Here is a 13,038-nt window from a genome sequence, read left to right on the forward strand (position 1 = left end):
TTTTTTTTTACCCACGACGTGGAAATTTTTTTCATTTCTCTCAAAAAAGATAGACATTGCTTTACTCGTGTGACCGAACAGGTAGCGCCGAATCGAATTCCATGGATTAAAAACGAAATCACATCGATTGAGATCGTTGGAATGGGGATACGATAAGAAATCTGTGCGAGGTCAGGGAGCGTGACGTCTCGGCGGAGAAGTTCCCCAGTCGGTAGACCTTATTGTGTTCCATATTCTCTCTGTTCCCTGCAGTGCGCGTCGGGTCACCGAAGAAGGCGAGGCGGCGTCTCTCCTCGCGGAGAGCGATTCCCGCCTTCTAACCGTCGCTTTTACCGTCTCGCTAGTGAAAAAATGATAAATGCGATTATAAATTTGGTGATATACATTGCAGCTAGTGACCGTGTTTCCGAACAATATCCACGATACAGGTGAAACATACTTGATACGGGATTTATACGGGGGAGGGGAATCTGCAGAGCTTAAGGAGAAGACTTATGGTGCGTGTCGGAAGCACGAGAACCATCAGAAGTGTACGAATTATCCGGAGGGGCTGACCGGAGTGCGGAAGCGAAGCTCGACACGAACGCGGATAAAAACCTGCGGCTGTTACACGTTGCATAGGTTTATGTATACAAACAGACGCAAATACACACATTGTCGGAACGTCGGTGAAAAGAAGAAGAAGCGCGTACGCGTCGCGATCCGGAAACCCGATGGAGCGAATCGGAGGCGTTATTTCCCCACCCGGGCTTACCAGGGTGACGGACCTGGAACGAAGTCAGCAGTGGACGAGTCTCGCTTCGGACATAAACGACCTTGAGCGATCGAGGATGCGGACGCAACGGCAGGACTCGGATCCCCGGAAGCGGATGCTGCACCGGCGATCGATGCCGGAACCCCAGCAGACATCGATGATATACGTCGATGTGAATACCGAGGACTACGGGACCCATGCGGAGAAATACTTCCTCCCCATCGGCTCGGACTCCCACGACGAGAGCGTCGATAGTTGGAGCTGGAGGCCTGACAGCGCGGGAAATTCAACCTCGGAGAAGAGCTACTTGTTGTACTCCAACAACAATAACAACAACAACAACAATGACAATAACAACTACGAGAGCTACGGATCTCGAGGCGAGGGAAACGGAACGCGGAAAGGCGATTGCGAAGAGGTGGAAGCGTATCGAGGAAGCCGGGAAAAACTCCACGAGATATTTCGCAGGAATCGGGATCTACGTCGGCAGTTTTTCGCCGATGTACCGCTGCCTGAATTCAAGCAGGAAAAACCGGAAGCTGGGAGCGGATACGGCAGCGTAGAAACTCTCACCAGCCAGAGCAACCACTCGGAGACCGGAAGTGGAAACGTTGAGCTGACTGCGGCCGCGCGGAAGAACACCGGGAATTTAAAGTACGCGACGCTCGTCGACCAGACCTCGAGTCTTCGGGAATTCGGGGGATCGGCTAGAGATCGGAGGGAAAAACTACACTTCAGTCTTCCTAGACGCGGAACGAGACGATCCGAGGCCTTCGAATCCAGCACCGCGACGCCCTCTGGTAACGGAAGTCTGGATTTCGACGGAAATCATAGCCCGCCGCCTCCGCTGCCTACCTCCGAACCACCCGCCTCCATTTCCGCGGATGAATCGTTGATTTCCGGTGATTTCCCGGATACTCCAGAGCGACTCGAGATTCGGGAGTCAAAAGACGCGGATCAGTCGGCGTTTCACCGTCGGAGATTCGACGCCGATCGATCGATATACAAACCGGAATCCGAGGGGCTGAAAATGCTGGACAGATTCGAAGCCTGCATCGAGCAGCGGAAACAACCGTCGATCTTTAGCCGGTCCAACACAGTCTACAAGTCCCTTCCTAACCTCGCGCATACCGGAAGTAATCGACAGTCGGTGACCATCTCGCGGCTTGCGATCAACGGCTCGACTATGGATCTCGATTTAAGCGATAAGAGGATTCGTCCTGCGGCCTTGAAACGCGGTCGGGAACCGGAGGAGATTCGGGCGACTCGAGTCGACCTTGAAAATCTCCGACTCGGGGATCGGAGGCGGGGAATCCCGCCGCCTCTCGACCTTTCCAAGGTCTCCGAGGCCCTTAGACGGGAAGACCTGCGATGGGACCGACGCGTTTTAAGGGACTATTCCCTCGATGAGACGCCGTTGCGGAACGACCAGCAGCCGATCAAGTGCACGGTGACGGTCGTCGAGGGTGCGGAGGTTCGGAAGCCCCGACCTTCGGCCGGTCAAGCGACCCTCGAAACGGCTACCAGCCTGATCGGCCATTCTCGGAACGCCGGTTCTTCCGCTCCTTCGGTTCCCGTTCGTGCCGAGAAAATCCTGAAGGACGAGGAAATTAGTCCGACAGCTTCTTCCGGGGTACCGAACAGGTTCAGGAGCTCCGTTGTTGTCTGGTGTGACGGAAAGGACGCCGCCAAGGACCTCGGGAACCGGGAAACCGACCGGATGATGACGAGGAGGATGAACCTGGAACACCGGAAGTCGACCGGGAGTCTCAGACCCGTAACCGGAAACGTCTTTCCATCTGTTTACGCCCCGATACCGTACAGTCAGTATTATTATTAATAGGCGGATTTTGTTACATCGTGTAGGAGATGTTCGAGTTGAGTTATTACTCTTGTTGTTCTTGTTGTTCTTCTATTTCAATGGTGTACAGAGACTGATTTATGGGTAACGCGATACGCTGGGTTTCGTGTGTCCGTACGCTTGTTTTTGTGGGTTGTAAGTACGAGTTTGGATAAGTAATTGCAGCATTGTTCCTTCGAGGGATTTAAAGAACGTTTTCAGCATATCGAGAGACGAAAGAAAATGTGAGATAATCAAACAAGTTTCGAAATTTTCCCGGGGGAGTCTCGGCTTTGTTGTTGCAAAGAATTCATTTGCGGAAATACCGAATATATGGTGGTTTCGAGATTATACGAACTCGGTGAAATTGCTAAAGTTGGTGGAAAGTTTCCATAGCTTGATTCGAGCGCTCGGAAAAACACTTTGAACACGGTCATTTTGATAAGATAGAGTGATTATGATTCATCTTGAATCATTGGAATTCTTTCTTGGCTTCAGTTTAATTCCATGCACTGGAATTAAGACTGTTTTTATCGATACTCGGTGGCAGGTGGTTCAAATACTTTTGATCGTTAAATGTCGAAAGGCTGATTAGCCAGAGATAAGATAATGAAAAATCGTTATCCGTTATTGTTACGAAAATTTGGTGACTCGAACCCAAAGCACAGCGACGTTTAAGAACAAAATAAAGAATTTCGACATCGCTCGATACGCATTCACGTTATTATTTCACGTGCATATACATACATTATACATGTATTCAAAACCATTAATATAAATAAAAGTACGGTAAAAAAAAAAACATCCGATACTTTGAAACAGCATATTCTTGACGAATTTCAATTTTTGTTCACATCGAAAAGTGAAATCTGAATTTGACGTTTGGTTAAATTTGTAAAAATTTCGTCGAAAGAAATACGGCATCTATATCATCCGCATCTCTCATCCGGAGAGTCATGGTGACGTTAACAAGCGTCGTCCCTGCCAATTTCACTGTTACACGACGTTACGGTGACAGAAAAAAAAAAAAAAAAATTAAAAAAGATTGCGGTAATTTTTCCACCGGGATATCCGTTTTTCTCTCTCTCTCTCTCTCTCTCTCTGTATGTACGTATATTCTTATCTCGAGCATTATACACGAGGTTGTACCGCGCACGATTTTCACGCGTTGCCAAATCCGTTCCATCCGGCTCCGCAACGCGTGCAACGTTTAAGCCTCGCCTAATTACACGTGGTAATACATATGTACTAAAAACGCGAAGATATCAATCTCGGAGCAACGGGTGAAGGAAAATTTTCTATTCGCAAAGTTGCGAGAAAACCGGTTACTTTTTTTTTTATGTTAATTCGAACCATCGTTCTGTCGGAGATGTCAAACTGTGTCAGCAGAGGCGGAAAACAAGAAACGCGTTTCACGGCCTAAAATCGAATACTGCGACTGCAGCTTGGGTCGAATTCCCCAACTTTTACTCGGGCCACTTATCATTACTAGGTATATGGGATAAAGTTTTTGTGAAAGAATTAGATGTCGCGCTCCTCTTTTGAGTAAGCTAAGAACGACCATAAATCGCAATCAGTTTCTGTTTTTTACTCCCGCGAACGACGCGATGCAATATCAATTTATGTGATTAGAATATCAATTACTATCATTGTCTCACTTACAAACTGTCTATATCGTTTAACAAGCAAAAAATAAATGAATATTTTTACCTGAAACTGAAAAAAATTTTTAATGAAACAATAAATTACCAAATACTTTTTTCGCTACTAAGACTACATACTGAAATTTACGAAATTTTGGTTTCACATTCACCGTTTTAAAAAAAAATACAAAATAATCGATTAACTTTTACCGATTGAATCAAGTCGTGTTCGATTATTTTTTTTGACTCGATTAATCGATGCATCGATTATTTTAATCCTAGTGACCGTAGCTAAGAAAGCGATTTCAGCTCTTCAGGGGTTTCGATTTCGTGAAACGCCAAAATCAAGGGAATCTGAAACACCCTCTGTGATTTCGGAATCGCGGAACGTGTAAATTGCGGAATGGCGGTTCGACGATCGACGATGAAGACGCGACACCGCGGTGTAAATGATCCGCGTACTCGCGCACAAATACGTCACCCGTGATCCGTGAAACTGGAACAACGGCCTCGTTCGGTTCGTTTCCCTCGCTTTCAGTTACGACGAGTTCCACGCATGCGCCTGGCTTTAATTCGAATCAGGATTCACCCGCCGACATGTCACGTCCCTCCTCCTCCTCCTCCTCCTCTTCCTCCTCCTCCTCTTCCTCCCCCTTCTGTCCCTACGGGTCTCTATTTCTCGTATCAGTCGAATCTTCGCTCAGCTACGCGTGTATCACCATTCGACACAAGTTTTTCCACTTTATTCCGCTGTGGCGAGGAAAACCACGTTCGTCTCCGACTGGATTATAATTATACCTGCCACCTGTGAGCCGTTTCTTTTTTTGCTCTTACATTTTCGGTACGTCGTAATTAATTTTCAAACATATATTATAGACCTGTGTCTCGTGCTGATTCGACTCACGCGTACAATCGTTCCTAATGCGATAACCGCACGCAATCTAATTATTTTTTCCAACGCTACCTGCAGCTCTATAGAGGCTTAATACTATAAAAAGATTGAAATCTTAATTGAAACGTGACGAAAAATATCAGGCGTTCGATCTACGAGATATTTACAATTTTTGTCTATCAGTGTTTTCTTTTTTCCTCTCCCTTATTTTCTCACAATATTCATCGATTTTTCCTAAAGCGAATATTGACGATATTTTTTACTGATATGTGTTGATCGTAATTATTATATATATGTCACTGAAGGTTCGTTGTGAAATTCAGCTTCGCGTAATAAGCTGGGTAAGCTATTTAATTGACCCCAATTATGACCGGACTACAGAAGGAGATCTGGAACGTCAATTAAGGTTCATGAAAATCTATCTGTGTTTCTATTAATATACCAGCAAGAAAAATTGTTATACATTAGTTTTCTGTGTTATTAAGTGCAAGAAAATTTTTTTTTTTTTTAACTAAACAACGCTGACCCATAAAAGCAGTAATTAAATTACCGGGACGAAAAAATTCTTAATATATTTAATACGGTGTGAATTTAACAGCAGAGGGAAAAAATTTAAGATGAAAAGAGTAAACACAGAACCAGTATTTTGTTATGAACGGCAAAATAAGACGATTTCGACCGGTGGGAGATGCGTAATTTTATACCAAAGCTATACATATAATCACGATTCGTTGCGCAACAATCCGCGAATGACTCACATAATATGTTTATTTTCAATACTCAACCAGCTCGGTGAAGTGAATACCAGAAGGCCTATAAAAAGAAAAGTAAGAATTTGCAAGATATTTATATAAAATAAAATTACACTGAGAAAAATTTCATTTGTTACAGTAACTATAAAAATTGAGTGAAACAGGTATCGTTAAAAAACCTGTTTGAATATTGTTGGAATTACGAAAAACGAGGTACACGTTCGTAAGGTGCGAAGTGATTCGAATACGGAATATTTCCCACCTAGATACTAAATCAAAGAAAAAGATCGCGATGTAAAATTGCAGCGAACGCGAAGCCGTATAAGAATTCACGTCGAATGAATCGAATAAGTGCGAGCTGCACGGAATGTAGGACGAATCTCATTAATCGATCACAGTTATGCGTTTTGTCGTTGTGGCGAATAACGCATTGATTCGATTGTATTTTCTGACAGTTCTTCGCGGTGGAAAAATTCGGCATCGAGTTTCCATTCTGCTAATAGTCGATAAAAATTATTCGAATAAACATCTACTAGCCGAATTCATTCAATTTTTCATTTCAGTTGCTTTTCTGTTTTTCTCAATAAATTTCATCCGAGTTTACATGTTGAATCTGTGTTAGTCAAAAGTTTGGAATCTTCGTGAACTGATTGAACTCAAAATTGATAACAGACGCAAATACGCGTTAATTATAGATGCGAACTAATTGTTGTATGTCTGAAAATATTCATCCCGGCATATTTTGCATAGGCTATATGTATATGTTCACCGACTCGTTTTGTAAAAAGAAAAATTTCTAAATTGCTTATAAAACTTATCTTTCTTACAACGTTGTTTCGCTTTCGACAAGCGGAAATTACTCACGTTAGATGCCTGTTTGTTTTTTATCATTTTTTTTTTTTTTGCTTTCAATTTCACTTTCAAATATCAGATTGCGTTTAGATCTAGATAGAGACAGAACGTTGCGCAACGATCTTGCGTGTATTTCGGGTTTAATTACGAGCGCAGTCAATTATCTTACCCCCCGCTTATTGCTGTGTATTAATTATACATTCGTTCTCCTATAAGTTGGTTCGTTTCTCATTATCTTTTTCCCGAACATGCAGCGAAAAAAATCGAGTGAAAGCTATGTCGCAGATAAATATTGTAAATAATTCGTCGATCTAAGATTTCGGAGATCGCATTTTCACTCCGACGTGTCTGGAATAGTTATACGTACGTGTAGAAATAAAATTACAAATTGCTTTTCATTCAATCAATCATATCATACGTTATCAGCAAACTTTTGAATCATTGCCTTTGTGAACTTTATCCCCGTTGAATAAGTCGTGTCTTAAAATTCGATAAGAATTATCAGATCACCCACGTGGCTTTGTGTAATAATTTTATAGATAACAATCCGACTGGTCGTAACGGAATCGAATCTCACGAAAAAAAAAACTCATCTAAAAACTGTGCGCGGAAAGATTAAACCGTTTCCAGTCCAACAACATCGCACAAAGTAAATGTGTTATTGTTTTTTTTTTTTTATTCATTTATTTTCTTTTTGTTTTAATAACGAACAATCGACCAACGTCTCGTCAAGGTTTCCCACCGCTAATCACCCCGGATGCGAATGAACTCGAGTACAAATTTCCTGTTTTCACGTTAAAGTATGCCACTCAACCATGTATACACGTGTATATTATACCTATACATGATATTCGGTACGCTGCCTATTCGACTGAATGAATTTTAACAACACGCAATCTGTCCCGGACTATCGCTCGCGTGCTTATGTCTAACTAGCTAATGCTGTAATTAATCGAAGGCAACGATAAAGGAAATAATAATAACAATAATGATTACACACAAACATACCTAATTGTATATTGGCATATTATCTAACCGGCAGAGCGAAGACCCTAATATATGTCACACCGATACGTCAATAAACTGGGCTTACGAACTTTGTTAATCAGAGGCTTTGTTTGTGTTTTCTTTTACATCTATTTCATTAAAAAAAAAAAAAAAAACATTTTACTAATTTTCTCGTCACTTACACCGCGAGGCAATGATTTCGTGGCAATTCGACTAATTAATTGACGTTTGATTTTGATTCTTTCGACAGAGTCGCCGAGGCGATATGTGGAGGGTGAGGTGACCATCCATTATCGTTCCCCGGTTCGCACTGAGGCCAAAGAAGTTCTTAGCGAGGCGGAATTGGCGCGAAGAAGCGCCGAAAACATGCGCCGGGTTTATCAGGAGGAACGTCGACGGAAATATCTCCAGGAATTGCATGACATCGACTCGCGTCGTCACACCGATAATTTCACGTAAGATGTTTGGGAATTGAATGTCAATAATTCGTAATGTGCCAACGGTGTTGAAAGTCAGGAGAAAATCAACATCTTCTTCGAAAGTTCATTTCTATACCTCTATAGTTGCCGAAAAGATGTGAAAACCAGAAGTTCCTTCTCTAGGTACCTAAAACACTCGTGGCTTGAGTAGGTCAAAGCAACTAATCCTCCTCAAATGTCAGTCGTTTCATAATGTCAACGATCGATGCGATTTAGCGCAGGGTGAGATGTGAAATATCAGGTCATTATTTTACACAATTATCTACCAATTACAGTTTTTCTAGTAAATTTGTTAATTTTTTTTTCTCCTGTCGTTGCTTCTCATTTCATTTGGAGAAAATTAAAAGTTTGAATAAATTGTTCTGTCTGATGTATCGTGTGAACGTTTTAGCATTTTTTTTTCTAAACTTGATATCACGTTGGTTTTGTCGTTTTTTTTCTCGCCAGTTTTTTTTTTTTTTTTAATTAATAATGCCGATGTGCAACGGTACACGTGCACTTCTGTGACCCGACAAAAGTCCGAACTAGGTAGATGCGATTCTCGTGTCACGCAACCTGAGCACCATACATTAATTCAACAGTGACGATGGCACAAAAGCTGGAAATAGACAATAGCGCTGGAATTACTTGAGCTATCCAACCTAAAACTGACATCATTCAGTGGCCAGAATAAATTGTTGACTGATATGTGCAGGAAATAGTAAATCGTCATTGTTGCGTTCGATTCAAATCTGGGGGCAGGGCTGGAGACTCGAATTTGAAGGGTTCCGATAGCGCCTAATTCCGCATTATTTGGTGGCGAAACTTGAAGCAAAGAAATCAGACTTTGAAGAAACGACAAATTTTCGAATGGTCGGAAGCCCGACGGATCAAAATTCCGAAAAATAAAGTTTCGATAGTGGAAAATTCCAAAAATTAAAATATACTCGCACAGCGTAGTTTACTCAACGGGTGGGCGTAAAAAATCAAAACACTGAATATCGGAATGACCAGGATTCCGAGCGTAAAAATATCGACCATCCAAAACAAAGAAAGATCAAAGTGGTGAAATTTCACCAAGCCGGAAATTCGCAGAGCTGAAAGTCTTCGATCATTCGGAATTTCGGTGTCTCAGATTTTCAAATTTTCTCATTTTCGCACTTTCCGAAGTTTAACTTGTCGGAGTTACGCCCCTTCGGCATTTTTCCCTTACGGATTTGATGTTTCGTCAAAGTTTAACTTCTCGACTTTAAGTTTTGTCACTGAAAAATTCGGAATATCAACCGCATCCCAAATCCCCCAACAATTTTAATCACAAACGCGTGTTCGAAGATTTCCCATAAATGACGCAGACAAGTAAATTTGAATTTTGATACGCAGAATTAAGGAAATAGTAGAAAAATAATATTTGACTTCATTTTGACGAAAGGTGTTTATTACATATTTACTTCATTAATCCTTTTACAGGCCCTCCCAAAAGTCACCGATCCCGTTGAACCGATACGATGATTTCGTCGACGATCTCAGCCACAGAAGCCGTTCGCAAGAACAAACGCCAGAGCCGCGTCTCGTTGCAAAGGCGCTTTATAATTTCGTCGGGCAATCGTCGCGGGAGTTGACTTTCCGTCGTGGTGACATTATTTTCGTTCGTCGTCAGGTCGACAAGAATTGGTACGAGGGTGAGCACAACGCCATGATCGGACTATTTCCGTTCAACTACGTCGAGGTGAGGAATTAAAAGTAGCTTCGTCGCGAGACATTTCCAAAGTGTCTGCGGCCAGAAATTAAGAGAAAAACTCTTTTCTCTTCGCTGCATAATTACTATTTTTTTAACGACACTTTCAGTCGCCTCTGATTCTCTCCTCCAATTATTGCTGCTGTACGGTCTTAATTTATTATCAATTTTTACCGTAACCGAAAAATGAGGATGAGATTGCATAAAACTTGTAACCAAAAGATCTAGCATCGGTCACTATCTTTTATGATTATGATCACTCGTACGATTTTTTCGCGATAATTCAATGTCGGTGCAACGATGAACTTATTCTACTGAATAAAATTTGTAAACTAAACAAACCAGGTAATAACCAAAAAATTCAAAGTTACCTATATTACTAGAATTTTTTGATAGTTGTAAAAAATGAAATAGACAAAAGAATAGAGTAAAACATATTCTCAGATCTTCCTCTTTACTTGTAATCAAAATGAAAGATGGCAAAATTTAACGACTCGTTGCAGATTCTTCCATACGATGGAATAAGGACGACCACAACACCGAAGAAACCGTACGAAGGACAGGCCAGAGCTAAATTCAACTTTGTTGCACAAACAACGCACGAATTGTCGTTACTAAAAGGTAACACCGTTGTTAAATCGTACGATATTTTACAATAATACCACGATATTTGACAACGTCGGAAAAAACGTTTTTTAGGCGATTTGGTGGTTTTGACGCGAAGAGTGGACGAGAATTGGTACGAGGGTCGCATAGGGAATAGAAAAGGAATATTCCCAATTTCCTATGTGGAAGTTCTCGTCGAGCCAGGAATAAGATCAGGTAATTTATATAAGTCAGTGATCGCTACCGATTGCAGTAGATCGAAAAATAAGATTTCAATTTTACTCACTGATGAACAGTTCCGCAGGCTGATCGATAACCGTTTTCCAAAAAAAAACGTCGAATTCACGCCGCTAATTTTATATGGCAATAACCGCGCAATCTTTCACTCCGCAGAAACGCCAGCTCAGAATAAACCAGTCGCCGCACCGGCTGCGCACAGTCTATTATCAAATGGTTCGGCTGGAGGAAAACTCAGCATGGGTCCTCACCATTACACCCCGTCTATGCCAACGAACACGAACGCGTCACAGTCCCATTACAACTCGTTGGTAAAGTGTCTCTGATTTAAATCTGAGATATTAGAATTAAAAAAAAAATGAATATACCATTCCCTGATTGAACAAAAATAACAAAAAAAATAATTCAAACCGATTGATAGTATTTTCTATCAACTTCGATCGGATTTCTGTTCGAAAGATTTTTTTTTTTATCGGAATTTATGGTTTCTTCAAACAAAACATTATAATAATCCGATAAAAATTATAATCTTAGCAAGAACCATTAATTCTTGTCAATTTGCTACCAGCAGGAAAAAGGTATAATAGTCATGGCTTTACCGATTTGTACGATTTTTATCCGTTTCTATGATTATTTATCGAGTTATTCAACCAACGGTAGATGAGGGATGTAAATGAGCTTTTCGGCCCGTCTTTCAACCGGAAAATATCCTTGTTTTCAGCCACGCGTGGGGGGATCGAAGTTGCACGTGGCGCCGGTCAACGAAACTCTTCATATTGACACCCATTCGGAACCCCTTCGGTGAGTGAGGGTTAAAAGTCGTTGGAAAATTGGTAGTAAAAAATGCGAAGAAAAACAAAAGAAACTTGGCTAATTTTCAACCGGCACCCTTTTCCCTTCTTACAGATATCGGGCTCTGTACAATTACAGGCCGCAAAACGACGACGAATTAGAGTTAAAGGAGGGAGACACGGTTTACGTTATGGAGAAATGTGACGACGGTTGGTTTGTTGGATCGAGTCAAAGAACTGGATGCTTCGGTACCTTTCCCGGAAACTACGTAGAGCGGTTGTGAAAACCGAAGTCAACGTTATCGCGAAATGAAAAGTAAAGAGTCGTACGTCTGTAAATCAGATTTGATCAATGAATAAAACACAATTGCGACGTTTACTGCAGATGAAAAAGAAGAAAAATTCGTGGCAAGATTAGATCCGTGCCAGTTATAATGTATAATTTATGAAAATCAAACGCCTGTTGCAATCTATATTTCGGTATTTATTCTTCTTCAATTCTTTTCTTCTATGAAATAAAAATCGCGTGCGCTTGAGAGAAAAAATATCATAAGAGAAAAATACAAATATACACATACACATGTATAGATATAATGGAATTAATATAAGAAATCTATATACATATACATTATATTAAATCTTGACGATGATTAGTCTTCCCCAAAATCGTTCACGTATTCGCGTATAAATATATCTATATGTCAGATATACAGAGTTGAATAAAGATTATAACACAATTTATTTAATTGTAAACCGTAGAGGCACGGAACAACACAACTTTATTCAAATCGTTTGAAAATTATTCTAAAGAAGTAACCAAGTTAAACAAGAACAAAACAAATTCAACCAAAACAAGTTCCAACAACGTCATACAACCGGTGATCAAAATATAACAAAGACACAATATCGTGATGCGACACGGCCATACTGACTAGCACGCGTCTCGAGTGCCAGTTTTTCATTCTTCTAATTTATTTCTGAAACAAAAAAAAACATCGAAGAAACCTTCATTAAATCTCGTTCGGCTTTCCTGATCATACAAGCCTGGCATCCTTGCTCAGTCAAATCCCTTGTTATCTCTACATCATGTGTGCAACCATGTGCTTTGCTTTATTTGTTTCATGACTTCTCTCAAATTCCTTATCCAAGGCACCAATAGCTCTGCAGGCATGCCTTATGCATCCGTACACGTTCTAACTATTGTCTTCATCCACAATAGCTCTGCAGGCATGCGTCACGCATCCGTACATGTTCTAACTATTGTCTTCATCCACAATAGCTCTGCAGGCATGCCTTACGCATCCGTACATGTTCTAACTATTGTTTTCATCCACAATAGCTCTGCAGGCATGCCTTACGCATCCGTACATGTTCTAACTATTGTTTTCATTCACAATAGCTCTGCAGGCATGCCTTACGCATCCGTACATGTTCTAACTATTGTGACTTGCCGAATCATTCTCAAGTTAC

General features: G+C 41.2%; 1 protein-coding gene across 5 annotated transcripts in view; it reads left to right on the plus strand.

The window, feature by feature from the left end:
- Positions 1–12,184, plus strand: part of LOC124306238 (uncharacterized) — an 87,617-nt gene extending 75,433 nt beyond the window's left edge. For all 5 annotated transcript variants that reach the window (XM_046766695.1, XM_046766703.1, XM_046766723.1 and 2 more), the window contains 7 exons: positions 7,992–8,196; positions 9,667–9,925; positions 10,438–10,555; positions 10,634–10,756; positions 10,934–11,088; positions 11,499–11,578; positions 11,684–12,184. In XM_046766695.1, the coding sequence (XP_046622651.1) occupies positions 7,992–8,196; positions 9,667–9,925; positions 10,438–10,555; positions 10,634–10,756; positions 10,934–11,088; positions 11,499–11,578; positions 11,684–11,852 (1,109 nt within the window). In that variant the 3' untranslated portion in view covers positions 11,853–12,184. The remainder of the gene's footprint in view (positions 1–7,991; positions 8,197–9,666; positions 9,926–10,437; positions 10,556–10,633; positions 10,757–10,933; positions 11,089–11,498; positions 11,579–11,683) is intronic.
- Positions 12,185–13,038: the final 854 nt, after the last annotated feature.

The sequence above is a fragment of the Neodiprion virginianus genome, chromosome 1, assembly GCF_021901495.1.
Source record: "Neodiprion virginianus isolate iyNeoVirg1 chromosome 1, iyNeoVirg1.1, whole genome shotgun sequence".
NCBI lineage: Eukaryota > Metazoa > Arthropoda > Insecta > Hymenoptera > Diprionidae > Neodiprion > Neodiprion virginianus.